Source organism: Poecile atricapillus, chromosome Z (assembly GCF_030490865.1).
Source record: "Poecile atricapillus isolate bPoeAtr1 chromosome Z, bPoeAtr1.hap1, whole genome shotgun sequence".
NCBI classification, from domain to species: domain Eukaryota; kingdom Metazoa; phylum Chordata; class Aves; order Passeriformes; family Paridae; genus Poecile; species Poecile atricapillus.
Window position 1 is genome coordinate 41,307,586 of NC_081289.1, and position 19,231 is coordinate 41,326,816.

Here is a 19,231-nt window from a genome sequence, read left to right on the forward strand (position 1 = left end):
TCCTTCATATTTGACAAGCATCCTTCCTTAAAGAGAAGATAAATAAACTCAGGTTTATTGTGCTGTGACACTTCACTATATGTGTTTCTCTTCCCACATACATATTGTTAAAAATTACAAGTATAAGAAAACAGCACCTCAAACAATTTCAAGCTCTCCCAGATGTATGTTAGCTGTTTTGGCATACATCCATAGAGAGCTGCATAAGTGTACCTAAACACTACAATAAAGAAAATACCAGGCATTTATTTATTCACTCTTCATAAAATCAGTTTTACATTTTGGAGTGTCCTACTGGGGAGGATAACATCATTCTGCGTCACAAAGAACAGAAGACAGAGACTGTTCCAGATTAACACTTTAATCAGAAGTTTTGTTTTTAAATGTAAATTACAATCACTGATACACCTGCAAGTGCTTACCACATTTGTTCAACTAAGTATTATATGTACGCATATACAGCATAGGTCAGTTTAAAACAATCACAGTACTTCATAGTGCCATCTGCAAATGGAGAAAGATCTTGGACCCACTTTGTGGAAATAAATATCAAGTGACAAAAAAAGGTTCAGCAACTTTAGTTATGAATATTCAATGAAGTTCATGCACGCGCAAGAGTAAAAAGTTTTAGAGCTCTTCTTTGTAATAGCCAAGTTTTGCTAGTGACATCTCTCGTCTCAGCTGCATAACTTCCCAGAACATCTGATCCACTAAAAAAGACAGAAATATCATTAAATATATCAAATTCACATTTTATTTCAACTGATGTATTCAGTCTGCCTTACTCTACATAAGTTTTGGGGAACTTTATAACAAACATCTGGTAAAACCAGCATAAGTATGCATAAGAGTTACTCATGCTTGGTTATGACAAAATTTGTTCAAGTACATTCTGAACATTCAAATGAGAGTCCTATTAAAAATTCCTCAGATTTTAGATTTCTTTAAAATGGAGAACAGAACTACATCAGTAGTCCTTATCAGCTTCAATTAATTGCAATTTCTTATTTAAGTTTCCCTGCCCCTAGACTCATATTCTGTGAAACTTAATGACTACAAAAAGAAAAAAGTAGAGCTTGTTGAATAACAATTGTTTCACCAAAGAATCTGTAATTTTGTTGTAATTTGGCCATTTATAATCTTTCTTGCTCCTCTTTTTTCTACAGTAATCTGCTAGCAACGATAAACTGGGTAAGAAAGTCCCTTTTTTCTAATTTAATCTATATCTTCCTGAACCTATGATAAACCTTATGCATTGGCTTAAGCTTCTAGACATCACAGCAATACAAATCAAAATCATGGTGCATATAATTATTCAAGACAAAATTTCCATGTAGTCAAGATCCTGATGTAGAATGTCTACAAGTATCATTAACCTGAATAAATACAAGGTTTTCCCTACCATAGTTCAAAAAACACTTTTGTAAAAGTGACCTCTGTCTGAAAAATTCTATGGCATACTAGTAGAAATGCATGCAGAACATTATACAGACAATTACGATGAGTGCCTACATTCCTGTGAATGTACTGTTGAAATCCTTATATAAAACAAGGAATGCAAATTCTGTGTTCTAGCAGTAAAGACAACTGAGCTGAAACACCAAACTTTTTTTTTTTTTTTTAACAAACTTCTTGGGAGGAATAAATCAATCTGATAATGCTGAAAATATTTCATTACATTAAGGTTTTTTTATCCATTAAGTAAAAAATTAAGTAAAAAACCCATTAAGTTTTTTTTATCTCAGTAGCAAAGTAAACAATTTTTAGTTGAAACTTTACAGGTCCTTTTGGTGACAGTAAAAGCCTTTTAACTACAAACCATATTAAAACGTAACATATTTTCAAGATCTTCAGTGATTCTAGTCAATCAGTAAAAATTACCGACATCTGAAGGTTTTATTAAACATAATTAAGTATAGGAAATAGCTGAATTTCCAGCAAATTCCATGACCTTTTAACATTGAAAATTAACAGCATTATTTTTTGTAACTAAGTCTATCTATCACCTCAGGAGTACTTCAGGTTAGAAATATTTGGGTGTAGCTAAAATCCTGAGCTCTTGAAATTTGGAAACATCAGGTAGAGATGACTATAGGTGAGGTAGCAAAGCAGGGCTAATTCTAGCCAAATTCTTGATGAAGCAAATCCACAGAGACTTGAAAACTGGAATAATGAAATGCAGACATCCATAAATATTACAATGTTTAACTGTTTTACTTTCAAAAATGCAACTGAACTAAAAAAAACTTACATTTTCACAGTGAAAACAAATATTCTAATTAACTATTGACAAAGGGCTAATGACACTTTTTCCAATATCTGTGCTCAGTATTTCTGGGAGCCTGAGTGATACGACCTGTTTCAAAAAAAAATTTGGACTGAAAGCTGTTTGGCAATATTCTTTGACAGTTAAATCAACTGTGTGCAGTTTAAACGCAGTCAAATCACCTTCTTTCCCTTTTATAGTGATAAACAGGTAAAGTGGTCTTGAAAATGAAGACAAAACTATGCCTCCAACATGTGATATATTTTTAAATTCCAGAATTAAGTAACTAGGTGTACCATGAATATGTTTTCACAAACATATTTTATATGGACATACTGGAACCGCATAGCACAGCTAAGCAAATTCCTGAATTACTGTGCAGACACAGTTCAAACAGGCAGTTGTTGGATATGATATTCTGACATGACCAAACCAACTGGGTAACAAAGGTAGGGAACCCCTCCCAAGTCACAGCCTGAAGCAATGGCAGTAAAAAACACATTTCTCTTTTGGGCTGGAGGGTAATCAAGCCTTACATTTATAACCCGAGCCCCAGTCAAGATTTGGCGATGCCACTGTAATGATCTCATTTCTCACCTGCACTCAGATGAATGATTACAGGTTTTCTGTATATATAAAAGGTTACCTGTTTACATTTTGCAATTTTACCCAAAATACTGTCTTTCTTGCCAGTTCCCCCTGAAAAAACAGTCTGACAAGAACAGTTGTCTCAATTGCCATTGCACAAAATAAGATGTGCCAAAATACTAAGCTAAAGAAAAAATGGCCCAGATCAAAACAAACTGAAGTTTTTTGTATCCAAAATGGCTCCACATTCTGTGACAGATATTTGATTTTTGATTACTGTGTGGAAGAACTGTGACTAACTCCCCTAGTTAGATTTTGCTTTAACATTTCTTACTGTATAAGGGGTTTTAAAATGGACTAAAGAATCAATACATTATAATTTTTTGTTTTAAAAACTAATTTTATTGGAAAGTGAAATATCACCATATTCTCAAGATTACAACAGTGACTATAAACTGATAACCTGTAATGTCAGGTCACAGCTAGCAACTTTGTTGCACAGAGAGCAACTTTTAGGAGCAGGCACTATGTAAATGTCTCTTTATGTAGGTTAAATACAATTTTTTATACTTACCATCTTGCTGCTTCAACAGTCCTTGCTGGATGTATCGAATATATGTAAAGAAGTTACACACCGAAGTGATCTAAACTCATATAAAAATAATGGTGGTTAATGTAATTTTGTATACTAGTGTGGAAAAAATAGCTAAATAGCTACTACACAAAATTAAGTCATAGTAAATTTACTTACCCTGTAACGACAGAAAGGAGAAATGTAGTAATAACTGCTTGAATCTCCTAATTTGATTCTATGCTTGCATGACTTACTTTGTCCACTGAGAGCACATTTCCTACAAATATAAAGGTCACACGATTCAATAAACAAATCTGACATTAATGTCTAAACACATGCGTTTATGGTGTGAATGTAACTGCTTCATATTGGCAAAGACTGATGAGTCTCTACCTTCATTTTGCAAGCCGCAATTATTACATTATGTTGTCAACTATTTTAGTTCCACAAGGCCTAATTTAATTTCAATACTGCTGCATTATGATGGTTTTTTTTCATTCTAAAACTTTCTTCAGGTCTAGGAATGCACTTCCATATTCACTAACTTAAATTGGCTTGACAACTCTGGCACAGTGGGATTTCTTTAATTAACTCTTAATATGTCAAATAAACAATTTAAAATTTGATGCTGATTAAATCTTGATGCCAACATTTAAACAGATTTTTTTCAAGTTCCACTTGATATTATACCTCATCCTAAAAAAAATCAGCCCCACAGAAGAGCAGTCAATTCTCTGAGATGCATTTTAAATCCAGTTTTGCATTTATGCCCAAATTGAAATCATATTTTACATTCAGAGTATAAAATCTTTCGGGACAAAGGAAAATGGGCTGTCTGGCAGTAATTCTTTCTGTTATGATTCCAAAAAGTGAGAGTAAAATAATCAAATTTACTGCTGCTGTATTGCAACTATGCAGTATTCAGGAAAGGTCATTATCACGACAAACTGTTCCCAAAAAAAGAACAATTTAGGAAAACAATGGATTTTTAAAGATAAGAACAATTTGATTTATTCGGAATGTCTGTATTAGAGCATCTCAGATGAATTGGGTTGTTATGGCAACCACTGTTTCATTAATTTTAAAAGCTGCTGGTTCTTCTTTCTCCCATTTCTACCTCATGAAATTAGGGAGTCTAAGAACAAGCAGCCTTCCAAAAGTGAAACAAAAACGACTAAGCTCCTGTGAGTCTGAACAGTGGCTCACAGGCCCTTTTAAATTGCCTGCAGCTGGTCCACAGAACCACGTAAAACAGGAGAAAACTGATGTGTGTATTCTATGATTTTCCATAGCAATTTATGAGGACTGACAGCAGTTCATTAATACAAGAAATCCTGAAGTAGCTGAAGCAAGCTGGATCACAATTTCAGTCCAGCTTTTGTCAGAAGACAAACTTCCAACCCTAGGAAAATAAAACCCTTGTATTCCTCTGGTTACATAATTGCCTCCTCTATGGTGTTGTCCTCCATCACACCAGTTAAATTCTGAGGGCTCCTGCTGGTGACTCAGTTTCGTGCTGTGCAGCACACTCAGCTCAGTGCTTTGTTCCCCATGGGGACAACTATGTGAATCTTCTGGGGAAACCCAGCTGTCTTCTGTTAAGGCAGCACCCACTACACACCATCACAGTTACCATTCAGTAACTTCTGTATATTCAGAACCTTTCTGTACTACTATCACAGCTCTCTGTCCTCCACCCCTCACTATGCTATTTAGGCTCTCACCCACTATTTTATGCATCCATTCCCCTATATGAATGTACAACAAAATGCAAATGTACAACAAAATTACTTCTTTAAAAGCATTACTCTAGCTTTTGTTATTGTTTATTATCCGTTTGTCTATATTAAGGTACCCACTTAAGAGGACAGTTTGAATGAAAAAAAGCATTTTGCACTGTGTGAAAATAAAAACCTGAAACTGCTATGCTGATTCAGTGAAAACTGCAACACCTGCTTCCCATTCAGTGCAAATAATAATATATAAGGCAAAACACAATTGCTGTCAAATTACACTTAAATACTGCAGATTCCTTACCTATTACTTATCTACAAGCAGCTCCACAAAAGTTTTTTTTTACAGAAGAGTTGGAAAGTGAGAAAGTAATTTCCCTGACCTTTTGGTATAGCTAAAATAACTTAATTACAACTTGTGCATTGTCATCTCAAAACATCAATCTCTATCTTTAAGGATTTTCTAAATTCTGATTTAAAAGTTATCCTATACTGGAGAAAAAGGGTTAAAAATATCCAGAAATTTCTGAATGATACAGTGGAGTCTCCTGTCTGGCTACGTATTTCATCACATCAAGATGTAGCAAAGGTACTTGAACCACAATGACTCTAAATCCATTTGCCAGTTATTCTTTAATGACACGTGACTTGTTTCATTGGTTTCTGACTGTCCAGATTCTCTGCTGCTTTCATGGCATACAGTTTACAGTGGCAGACTTTGGACAGGAATTCACTATCCCTCAAGTAGCTCCACTACTGGTGTGGGCCCCTCTGATGAGAGCCTGCTGCAGCCCAAAAAATGTGTTCTAGTGACAGGAGAAGTTGAAAAGTATTTGAATGCTTGAACTTCACAGGCTAGAAGGGAGCAAAGACTAAGTCATAAAACACAGAAAACAAATTTTCATTTTATACAGTTTCTTTAAAGAGAAAATAGAGAATTTTGAGATGTGTCAGTTGTAGTTTCTCTTCCACACAACAGAGGAAAAACAAGGATTTAAAAACAATGGCAATGAGAAAGAAAAAAAATCTTGGGAGTCAGATGAAAACATTTTGATGGAAGTTTTCTATAGTAAAATTGAGCTCTCTCAAATCAAATATTACAGAGTAAATTGTTAACTTGTCCAAAATACCTCCAAGAGAAAGGTCAAGTCTTTCTCAAGATTTGGAAGGATTCAGATTAATATCCAGACTGACTCTGCTTTCTTACTCAGACATCCACTCAGGCATCCTACAATCCCTTTCCTTCTCCACATCATCAAAGCCCCAGTGCCTCAGGCAAGTCACTCCCACCCAACTTCAATGTTTGTATCAGTACCTGACAACAAATCTTCCTTCACATTTCTCTAGGACCATTCCAGAATTTATAAAATAACCTTCCCTCCTATCTTTTAAACATACTTCCTACTTTAGGTTCAAACTGTCATTTGTCTTCATTCCCACTTACACTCCTCCTGCTCAAATTCAGAGGATTAACTATATTTCTTAAATACTTTGTCAGCATCCTACATATGTCCCAGTTTTTTTATGCCACAAGTACTCCAGATGTCATAAATCCAGCCTGTACTATTTCAATACCTATTTCTTTCATTATGCTTTCCATCTGAGAGCCTCCAATTCAAAACCATCTGGTTAAAGTATCAGAATGGTCTTCTCCAAAGAGGTGAATGTTACTTTCAGGGTCAATGCATCAAGACAAGCAAAAGTCAAGCTCTCCCCAAATTATAAGGTTTGTTCTATATTAGGGGTTATTTTGAAGTTTCATTTATTAGATGTTTACTTTCCCATAAAATTTGTAACAACAATCTTGAAGTCTTAGATTTTAGGAAATTAAAGGCACACAAATTTGACTGAGGTAAACAGTTGATAGCAGTTTTCTCAAGCCAAGAGATCTCAAATGAGTCAATATTATCCCCCTATGTGTTAGCTCAACATACTTTGGTCCCCCACATTCAACTGCAGAAGCTTTCACAAATCGAACAGGTTGCAAGCCAACAGGTTCAATGCTCAGAGTGTTGTTTTCAACAGCTTCCAGAACAGCTGAGGCCAACTGCAAGAGAAATTTAGAAAGCAGTTAAAAACAGCTCTATTTCATCCATTGCCTCAAAGCAGTGACATATTTCTTCTTCGGGAAAGTTAAGAACACAGGGGGGGAAAGAAAAAAAACATCAACCCACCAAACAAAAATTATATTACAAATAAGATTTCACTTTTATCACAAGCAAGAGGTCCCATTTCCAAGCTCCTGTGCAAATTCTGCCCTACAAATAACCCTGCCTTCCTTGAGGCAACCTAACTTCCTTTCCTGTTCCTACAGCCAGGAATGTAGTTAAGCATGTTTAAAACACTATTTTCAGCCTTTTCTCATACACTCAAATAGCACATGTATTTGTACATGCTGTGCTCTTGTCAGAGACAATATGGCACAAACTTTATTTTAAAAAATTGTATTGTGCTTTATGAAAAATACATAATTATGCTGCATACATTTTTATCTTGAATAAAACAAGTAAATAGTATGTCACTGTTTGTCAGCTAAACATTGCTCTAGCAAGGTGTTCAAACAAGACTGAACAATATATAGAAAAGCCAGCTGCAACTTTCAAACACTGGTCCACTTAAAGTTTAAGTTTGATCAGGTTTTTCATGCTCACTCCTTATAAACAATCATAAGACACTGGAAATGTGACTTTGCTTGATTGGAGTGAACACTTGCCCAAGACCCCTGTTTCAAATAGAAGCCATTATCTGGTTTTAAAAAAGATGCAACTTACATTACTAATGAAATAATTTTGTTCCAAAGTCCCTTCTACTAAGTAATAAAAATATTTTTCTATTATGCTTTAATTATTTTAAGACCAGGACATTACTATTAAAGTAGTTCATATGAAATACTCTCTCTGCCATCTCCCAAAAGCAGAACCCTACACATATACACAAAAGGCTATGGAAAGTTAATATGAGACTTCAACCATTTACATAATTGCACTTTCAATTATTCAAAAACACAATAGATGTGTAATTTATTGTTTGGTTTAACTGCACACTAGCCTATCAATAGCCAAGTAAAACACAAGCTGGTCACTACACATAGCATCTGGAAACAATAAATGGTGTAACTGACAAGTGCTAGAAGCCTCATTCTTCCCTTAAAAGGCAATACAAATCTACAGTAATTATACTACCAATGAAGAACAAAATCCAAAATTAAGTTGCTGCAAAAGACAACAGGATGGCCTACTTACTGCAGAAGCAATTTAATTCCCATAGTAACCAAGTAAACTCTTTAGTGGGAGAGGTTCATATGATGCTGTACAGCAGCCATAAAAAACTGGTACACAATTAACTAAAACAATGCATGCACTTATGGCCAGCAAGTAACAGCAGATGAAAAGCATGGGAAAAGAACATAACACCTCCTGAAAACAACAGATAAACATTATGAACAAAAGGTAGGATTTTCCGTGTGAGCTGTTTAATTTTACTGGGAAATGATATCAATACTTAGGCCTATAAAATTTCTTGTTATTTTAATAAAGATCTAAGAGTATGCTCCCTTTTCCCTACTGACTGATACTATAAGTACAGCCTGTAAATGGTGCTTAAGAACAAAAACTAAGCAAAGCAGCTGGATCTGTAATCAGTTCCATGTTATTCCCAGGACAGGTAAAACTCCAGTCTTTCCTGTGTATGGGAGAATGTGTGGAAATAACACAAGGAACAAAGTCTCATAACTTGATTCTTCTAAAACCGTGTTTACCAACTGCCCCTGTTGAATCTCAAATCCTGAAGTCTAATTCTTGTAACTCAAACTTCTCTTCAAGAAAAGGCCCAGACTATGCTTGCAGTCTGCTTTGACTAATATGAGAGAAAATCAGTCCACAAAATTAAATATATTGATCTCTACTGCCCCCTATATAAACAAGAGACAGAACACAACTTTTACACTGTATCTGAAGTATCAGGAAGAAAACTTCCATCCATTCCTATGAAGATCAGATTCTAACAGACAGGAGTAACATATGAAGAAGCAGACATAAAAAAGCCGTATCCAGAAGAGCATGAATTGAATGGAATAGTGAAGAAAAAAGTGGTCATTTCAATACTCCAGACCAAACTTTAGAATTTCACTGTAAATTCTCACACACTGAAACAAAAATGGTAAAACTTCATATTGAAAACAATATAATAGTCTTTTGGCTCCACGTAACATATTTAAGGGGAAGACATCAGTGAGCATATTTAGACCATTTCCATTACCTCACTTTTGGAGAATGTTAAACATGGAAAAATATCTTCCCGATAAATTTTGTCCAAGAAAGGACATGTTCTGTCCATAGTAGGCTCATCCTTCCAAGATCTGAAGTCATTGTACAGAGACAGGTCAGCCTAAAACACACAAAAATTCACATATTTTAGTAATGTAATTATCACACTAGTGTCTATCATTTGCAAATATCCACAGGTAAATAATTAGCATTGAAATGTTTTCTATTGTAATGTAAAAATTGAAAGAATGTAGTGTGCAAGTTGAAAGAAAGCTATCATGGTTCAGCTACGAATCTCTTCTTAAATCCACTTTCCTAAGCCTGTAAATTCAAGCAAATCAAAACATATGATTTTCAATACACAGAGACAATGCATCTACTGGTTACCACTACACCAGGGACTAGCTAATTACCCTTCCCCCATTTCCTAAGCTTAGAGATAGCTTTGAAAAAATTAGGAAGAGCCAGAAAACAGTTTCCATCTTCATGCATCTTCATTACAGTATTTTAGCTCACCTCCATTTATGTGAGTTAAGAAAAGCAGAGAAATTCAAAGAAAACAACTGCAATGCTAGACAATTCACATGTTCATGCTGCATCTGATTCCCAACACCCAAACACAAAAAGAGAACAGACTAACACACTGAACATACTAAGAAAACAAAACAGGAATTCAATGTACAACTCAGTTAAAAGTATACCGTTATTCTTAATTTTTCATCTTTATGCCAAAACTCTCTCCTACATCTCCCTACAACAGAAAGGCAAGGTTCACTGGGAATGATTTGTGAGCCTGCTCCCACCACAGCTCCACTAGTCAAAGAAGAAATGCTAAAATTATCTATTAAATCATGCTCAGATTAACTGTGTTCTGTGTCAGGAAAAGACAATTGTACCTGTTTTGAAAACACTGTTTTGTCATCTCCAAGCTGAGATCAGTTAGCAGTAGGATGCCACCTACTCAGTGTGGTGGTCCAGAGATGGGTACTAGGTGGTTATTAAAAATCTATTTGTGTTATGGGGCAGTCTGTCCCACGGGCTTGCTACCTACCAACACACTGAGGTGCTCCCAGAGCACACCACCTGCATTAGGGTTACTTGAGAAGCACCTTTCATGGGCTCCAACACTGCTGCAGGACACAAGCCAAGCAGAGTGGGGGTGAGTGCTTCTGACACATGCTCCTAATCCAACATATAAACCTAACTCCAGTCCTGAAGGGATATACAACACCATCCTGCTCCCCAGGTGCAACACTATCATCAGACTGGTTTTGACTTTCTGATTCAGCACCTTTTGTCCTGTTTAAATCCCTTTCTGGAACTACAGCAGACCTGTACTCCTAAAACTACATGCAGGAGAAAGGCCAGGATGTGAATTTAAAATTTTGTACAATTAAAATAATAATACAGATAAGATAATGAAATGGGGAAATAGTATATATTAAAAATTGATTCTTAATCCTATTTAAAAGATCAGTATCCTGCTTTGAACCAACCTCTTTTTCACTCCCTATGCATCACCCCTTCTGAGTTCTCAGCCATTCTTTTACATAGATGCTTTGGGGACTTCTTTCACCATTTACAGGGATTTTTTTGTTAAACTTAATTCTTTGTATTTTCCTTTTTTTTCCTTGCAAAGTAACCTACAAAAATTAGACTGGAAATTTTGTTTTTCATTAGAGCCACTTGCATTACGCTCAGGTACAATCGGGAACAACTATCTTAATTAAGCTAATCCATAAGTGTTCTGGTTGCTAAGCCACCAACTTCATTGTACAAGTGGAATTCAATAGGTGTAACTGGCTCCCTAAAGGAACATTTCCCATAACTTAAACCCATATTGGGTCTGGCTTTAAAATGAATACAGTCAAGAGATACCAGAAGAAAAACATCTATTTTCATCTGTACTCTAGAATTCTAAAAATTAAGATGCATTTCTTATTAACTTCGTTATTTACTAGATTTACCCAATTTTACCCAAATCTACAGTTTATAAAGAAGTTGACTTGAAAAAAATTGTTCAGTGACCATAGCTTGATAATCTTCATTTTCAATCTAAAATGTATGATACATGTGTATCTCCTCCCTGTCTTCACTTATGCTTTCATTAGATCCCATTTCATTTTGATTATCTGAAATTAAATATACTATATAAATGTAGCAATAATTCCAGTTAAATTTTAAATGCTTTCATTACAGTAAATATGACATCAGCTCTTTGAACAACACTGATGCACTTATCAACATTTCTGGTGAGGGAATGCTACCTGTCTGCTGAAGATCTGGGCAGCTATTCAGCTTATCTCAATCTATTTAATATCTAAATTCATCAGACATGTCTATTTATCCTAGAGGTTACTACCACATGCTAGGAAATATTTCTCTGGGATGTTGGCAGCTTTTTAGCTCCACTGCAATTCAGGGTGGACAGCCAGACACTCGTGACTCTGTCTACATTCCACAATGAAATCTGAGAGCCAACCTGTATTTACACACATCTCCATCCCACAACACAAAGCTCTAGGTGGGTAGACTCTGCAAAAGGGTTCAAAACTATTGGCTCAGGGCCAATACACACCCCTGAGCAAGGGTACTCCTGACCCTCTTTAGAAGTCAAGTCACTCAAAATTAGAAGAATAAGATCCACAAGTAACAACTCACTGGCAGGAACAACCAGCAAGAAGGGAACTGAGCTAGGGTTTCAGACCCAAGCTCCCAGAAATGCAAAATATGTACCTTAGAGCAGCTATAAATAAAACCAGTAAACAAAGTGACACAGCACTGGAGAACAGGAACAGCTGGGAAGGTATGTATCCCCTGCTTAAAACAATATCCTAGCTACCATGCCAAAGGCACTCTTGTGTTTTTTCACCCCATTCTACATTCCACTAAATACTCAGAAGTGTAATAGTGAATAGAGAAGAGAAATAAAGAAGAGAAGAGAAATAAAAATACTCAAGTCCCAGTGGGTGGAAAACCTATGTGTTTCTTAGTGATTCCCTGGGCCATGACTGGAAGAAGACTGGAAGTCACCAGCTTGAGCAGCCTTGAAGTGTCTCCTTATGCAGCCAACAAAAAGATGAATTAACTAAAGAAAAGTGCCAGGCAGACTGGTTCTTCTTCACCATGATCTCCATGAACACCTTCTCTCCACGAGAAACTGAGGCAAAACAGATTTCTCTGGTCTCTCACTCTTGCCCAACACTCAAAACCATCTGGTTTTTGGTTTTTTTTCCCTGTATGAAACACAAACTGGAAGATGCCATACTTTTCTAGGTTTATAGTAAAATGATGTCTAGTACAAATGCAGTTAATGGTGACAGGCAAAATAAAGTATAAAGATCTAGTCAGCATATTACCCCTCTGACAACAGCCAGCAGCCACAAAGCTGGCTGAAGGAAAGGATAGTGATGTGTACTCTTTTACAGCCTCAAAACTTCTAGCAGTCTGTAGCTAAAGAAGCTTTCTAAGCCAAATGTCGTATCTATCTTCTATATATCTTGAGAGGCTTTTCTTTTGTCACTTTGCATGACTTTATTTTGAACATATTTTTAATCTTGCTTCCTTGTGACAATGTTTCATTATGTACTGACTAAAAATTCTTCTCCTTTTAGCTTCCAGAGTTTTCATTAATTCATTAATAATTGTTCATCATTGATCTTCCCATGTCAACTGAGATTGCAGAGATTTTTCTTCTACCTCAAGTATCTCTACAAAGAAGTCCTTCCATTAGGTTTGACCATTTTTGTCAGACTTCCTGCTATTTTCAGTGTCCTTTCTGAGATGAATACATCATAGCTGCACGTACAGAAACTCTCTTACTACATGTTGATACAGCAGTATAATACTACTTCTTTTGTTATTTATTCTTTTCCTAAGAACTCCTAAATCTCTGTAGGTCTTTGACCATCACTGAACACTGAGATGGGGTTTTTCAGACAGTGATCAACAAAGACACTAGATTTTTTCCCAGTACAACACACCTCTTTCCAAGTCCACAACTTCAAGCTTGCTAGCTGCATTTTTTTCCCTAAATGCCTTGTGTCTCATTTATTGATTTTTGGATTCCATCTGCTGTTCTACTAACCATCCAGTAAAATAAACTCCTTCTCAACACTTTGGACAATTTTTGCTACTACCATTCCAAGGACTCAAGTACCAACACCTTGCTCCTTATTTCCCCATTTTCAGTGACATGAGCAATTTAAAAAACAAGCAAACAAACCAATACAAAAACCAACCAAACAAAAAAAAACCCAACCCACATAAAAGACACATACAACCCTGAAGATTCCAGGGACTCATCACCTGTTCTCTAATTACTGATTTCATCTTTTCCCTGACTTCTTTCACCCACTACTGATCTATACAATGACTCTTCCTCTTTTCTATGACAATTTATATAATGCTTATGAAAGTTTATGAACTTTGAGTGATGGACTTCTTAAAAAAGCCACCAGGATTTACCATTCAGTTATACTGTTTGGAATTTTTTAATCACCACTTGCAATTCCAATATTTGAAATCTTATCTCATCTTCCCTTAATGACTTAAAGGTAAATAAGACTTGGAAAAATCACTACTTATTGGCATGTAAGGAAAGTTCTTTCATTAATGAAAACTATCTCTAAGACAGTCAGCATTAAATGAAGATTTAAGATATGCTCTATTTATTGTGAGTAAAACGAAACAATAAAGCCAGTTTATCAGCAAAAAGAGAATGATCCTTGTACATTACCTCTTTACAGTCTTTTACAATTGGCTGCATCATGGTAAGGTCCTGATGACTGCCGCCCATAGCACTGCTTGTACTCTTGTTTCTTGCATGGCCTTTCTTAAAAGGAGTTCTTCCACCAGACTGGAACTCCTTAGTTGGAGATGTTGGTGAAGTAGACAGTACTAGCGTTTTCAATGCTGCTACTTCAGCCTGGAGGACATCAATCTTCAGGCGACAGGGGGAATAAAGTCATTAAGAAACAAAAAAAATATTTGTTTATAAATACATTAAATAACATCTCCAGCTATCTTGGTGAAAATCAAAACTTCACCTTTTAACAGTACTAACACACAGCTACCTAAGCAACTGCATAGTAGTAGCATTGGCTTCCTATGCAGCTTGCTGGATGACATGACGCTGAAACACCATGTCCATGGGTGTTCACTAAGAATACGTCACACAACACAAAACAACTGAGTATATATCCTAAAAATGTATACAGGTAATGCTCTACATCTTTATGATTCACACTTGAGATTTAAAACCATGTGAAAATACAAAGCAAACAAGTTGGGAAAAAACTGACCTTGCCTTGTGCTTCTTTTAACTGTTTCTCTGCAGCAGCTTGTTTGACATTTGCCTCTTTAACCATTTTGTGTGCTTCCTACAAAAGATGTTTAGCTAGTGTAAATGCTTCACACAAATTTATGAAAAATCCAACAACTAATGACATACTTTTGCTTCATGAAGACTACGTGCGACAATTAAGATGTGCAATAGTCTGAAATTAAATAGCTACATTAAAAAAAAAAAAATCCCTACAAATCTATGACTTTGATTCATCATTGGCCAACTAAGGTTCTCCTTGGTCCTGAGCCCACATTCAGAAATTCAGCAACTCCACCCACCCCACTCCAGCAGGAACAATACCTGTCATGAACACCAGCCTCCAGTCACGCTTCAGTGTCTGACAAGTTCCTTGACCCCCAAAAGAAAGACTCAACCAGTAGCAACAAAAGCAACATAGGCACAGTAGCACATTCAAAAGAACTCCCTTCTTGTAGCCAGAATAACCAGTTTTAGATAACTGTAAATTTCGGCATGAAGGAACCAGTCAAACAACTACGAAGTCTAAATTCTTGCCATCAATAAAACAGACAAAACAACAGCTTAAAAACACTTCATCATTTAATAAACATTTTTTAAGTAGAATGGAAAAAGCACTAATAAAACAACCCAAGTAAAGAAACAAGGCTAAGCCAATAAAGAAGGAAGCATAAAAGGACTGAGGGTTTTTCCAACATCCTTTTACCTCATAACTCTAAGCCTTTTGTCTGTATAATGTATTTGTTTAGGCTCTGATCCAGCAATTTGTGCCTAGGATCAAATTACTCTTCTCACGTGGTACTTAGTGAAGGCAATAAAAATCAGAATATCAGAGCCACCAACCAAATTACTTGGGATAGGATCCTTTTCATATCTGTAAAGCGCCTAGCACATCTGGACACTATATAAATAGAACAAAAAAGTTCATACATTGTCATACCAAAAGATCTGGCTCCCACTAGCATACAACACAGCTGTATAGTATGGGTTTGTAAAATTCTGGTAAGTAACAAGACACATGCAGGAATGAGAACATACACATTTATACAATGTGTACAAATACATTTAACATTGACCATGCAGTTTCTGCTTTGTGATGCATATTTAAAAGCAAAGCATGTTACTGTGCTATTACAGTGTAATAATGTAATATATGCACCCAGCTGTGCAAAACAAGTCTCAGTCTTCCTCTGGGATGCAACAACAGAAGCCCTAGCATATCCATTTATATGGCTGCTGAAATTAGTTGGATTCAAAATTAAACACGAATTCAAGGGCTGCAGATCCCAGTGCAAAAAATCAATAAACCTCACCACTGTGTCTTGTTAGAGCCTCTAAGAGAAATCAAAAGAAAAAGTAAACTTAGGGTAATATGCCTATAACAGTATGGACAACTCAAACTAAACTGGACTCAAACTATTATTACTAATAAACTATACTAATATATTTCAAATATATTTTTAACAAACTGACACACTGTTCTAAGCAATGCAATGTCATAAATAAAAAAATTTCACTGATAATTTTCCTTTCATTCCTCCACAGTTAAAATACCTGCCTGACATTTTCCTCCCACCAGCACACGCAAATATTTATACTATAAAACACCTTTCCACTCTTTTACTTTTTTACACAAAGGAACTGCTTAATATTTTAAGTAACCTTGCTCTATCAGGATGTAGTTTGTAATTTGATTTTTGAATGTCAGTATTTTCAAGTGTTTTAATAGCACTTTCATACAACATCATAGGTTTAAAAAACTGCTTCTAAAACATACCTAATGTTGTATCTTTATGCATATGCCGAAAATCTATACTTACAATTTAGTAAATGTATCAGGCATCCATGGATTATGAAATTTATTCTGACAGTTAAAGATACTACAATTTAGGCTCAAAGCATTCCTATATATATTCCTAAGATAAAATGAGAACTGATCCTACTTCAGGTTATGGATTTAGCATTTTATTTCTGTGTAATACATCTCACAATCTTTGCTGGTACTACTGCCTCTTCCTCAAATGCAAAGGTTCCACTGAAAGTTCAGGCTTCTCACTTGGTAATCAGGTTTCACCCTGGTGCATCACTCAGCATTAATGTTTCTTTTGAAGTCTGTGGGTGTAGCATGCTACCAGAGCCAAAATTCAGAAGCTGAAAGTATGGTTAAGTTATGTACTCGCTACCTCCATTCATCTGGAACGACGTTATTTTTTTATTTAGTCACCATGGCAACACCAAATTTAGCTCTTATCTAGATAGCCTTGTTGTCAGACAGAGAAGCTGTCTCAAAAATAGTTATGCCAAAAAATAAGCTGATATATTTCCCTTATTTTCTTCATTTTGTGTCTAGGCAGATTGACAAGCTCAATAAGGTGTCTCGCATCTAAGCGAAAAGCCTGCTGCATTCTCTTAAGCTTTTACTTCAACACACCCAAGTCTCCAGGACACAAATCCCTTTATGCGCTTATTGAAGAAAAATTCAGCATACAATATACTGGTTCTACATAAAACATCTGGCTCAGCTTCTCTTAAGTATATCACATCGAAGACTCCAACAAACCTCAAACAGACTAGCTGTAAGTTCTTCCAATTCCTGTCCAAGTTGATCTCGCACTTTAGAAAGCCTTTCACATTCTTCATCTTTTAACTTCAGCTCCTATGGAAAATTGAAAGTTATTTATTCTGACTTAGAGTAGTAATTTGGCCTTTTAAAGCTAATACCACATGAGAGGGGGGGCAAAAAAGAAACGCAAATAATCAGAGGAGCATAAAACCTTTGCTAAACAAAGCCTTTCAAAATAGTCATCTCAACACTAAAAACAATTAAATTAATGCTATGCATATACAGCTGTTTCTTCCTGCTGTGCAGAATTATACCAGGCCAATCTAATGCATACCTAAGCTAAAAACCAACATTTCCAAAATACTCTGAAGTAAAAAAACCTTTTTTTCCCCTGGAAGTATAAAAGACTGTATTCACATAAAATATAGATCAAATTAATTATTGGGACAGAGAGAACACCAGTTCATCTACCCAATCCTTTAAATATGCTTAAAGTAATCCTTTTTAAAAAAATTTAAAAATGTATTAAAAAAATCAAAAAGCACTGACTCGGGACAATCCGCAGTTCTAAACGAATCTTAAAACATATCTTACTATAAATACTGTCTTCCAAATATCTCCTCACAGTGTTTTTGAAATCATACATTAATTATATCCTTGCCCTTGTTTATGCAGATTTATAAATAAAAGTAAAGCAACTTAATGAAATTCAAAATGTTAGTGTCCACCTCACTAAAATTTGAGTGAAAGTCTGACCATAACCAGTTTTGCAGTAAGATTTTAACACAGATTTGGCAGTATAAGGGTTATGTATGCCCAATCTCATCCGTACTAGGATAAAGTGGGGTACTTTGCAGAGAAGTAGAAAAAGGCTGACAAGAAATTTGAAAGAAAGTTCTTCTCCCCTTCCACATCCATTAAACCCTGGAATCCCTTGCACAAAGAGAAGGATGTAGAGATAAAGTAAAAGAAAGAAAAGTAGCAAATTCTGACCTTTCAAACTTTTTTTGGCCCTAGCTCCCTTCTCATCCCCATCCATCTCCTCTTTTCCTCTTCCCCCTGACAAGAAAGCTATTACACTACCATCATTCCTGAAATACAAGGCCAAAGACTGTCACTAGTAGGTTAAAGACTTCAAATACAATCTAGCAATGATTTGTTCTGAAAACTTCCACAAGCCAGTAAAAAATAGTTGCCTTCAGAAAACTGCGGGAGTCCAGTCACAAGAGAATCATAAAAAAAGGCCCAAATGGCAGCTCCTCTTGAGTTTTTGGAAGGTGGTTAGTACTTCTTCCAAAGACTTCATGACTGAAGTAATGTTGCATACAACTACGTGGGAAACTGAATCTTGCCTTATAACATGCTGGTATTAGGTCTTGCTCTCAATTTCAGCAGTGAAATTGGCAATAGATTTTTCTGCAAGGTGAAGGGTCCTGTTTGACTTCAGCTCGGAGACTGGACAAGAGTTTAGGGACCCTTCTAGAATCATTTAGTATCAAAGGCATTATTCTATCCTTTTATTTGGTTTTAACTTTGAACATTTTGATTGATTTTTCATTTAGTTTATTTGTCATTTGGATTTTTTTGCTTTCAATATGCAACTATTTTGTGAGGTACCACTTAAATGATGGTGATTTTTCCAAACACAGTATTTCTCAAATTCGATTCAAGTCTTACTTGCTAGCGACTATTCTGCGCACAGTGACCTATCTCTTTCTCAAAAAAAAACCCAAAAAGGCAGCAGGAAAACAGTTACAGATGGAGACATGAAAAGGATAAAGAAATATAAAAAGTAAGGGGAAAAATATAGTTATTCTGTGTTGGCTTAAAGTATTTCCCATATAAAGTATGGTTCTTAATCAGGAAATATAAGATTCTGATGCAAAATGCTTAAATCTCAAAAATGAGTTGAAACTTTT

General features: G+C 35.6%; 1 protein-coding gene across 3 annotated transcripts in view; it reads right to left on the reverse strand.

The window, feature by feature from the left end:
* Positions 1 to 343: 343 nt before the first annotated feature.
* LOC131573025 (rab-3A-interacting protein) overlaps positions 344 to 19,231 on the reverse strand; it is a 32,550-nt gene continuing 13,662 nt past the window's right edge. For 2 of the 3 annotated variants that reach the window (XM_058826595.1, XM_058826594.1), the window contains exons 4-11: positions 17,310 to 17,405; positions 14,730 to 14,807; positions 14,165 to 14,368; positions 9,419 to 9,547; positions 7,096 to 7,208; positions 3,606 to 3,705; positions 3,429 to 3,498; positions 344 to 710 (exon numbers count right to left, since the gene is read on the reverse strand). In XM_058826595.1, coding sequence (XP_058682578.1) covers positions 628 to 710; positions 3,429 to 3,498; positions 3,606 to 3,705; positions 7,096 to 7,208; positions 9,419 to 9,547; positions 14,165 to 14,368; positions 14,730 to 14,807; positions 17,310 to 17,405 — 873 coding nt within the window. In that variant the 3' untranslated portion in view covers positions 344 to 627. The remainder of the gene's footprint in view (positions 711 to 3,428; positions 3,499 to 3,605; positions 3,706 to 7,095; positions 7,209 to 9,418; positions 9,548 to 14,164; positions 14,369 to 14,729; positions 14,808 to 17,309; positions 17,406 to 19,231) is intronic. The other variant, XM_058826596.1, reaches the window with a different exon arrangement.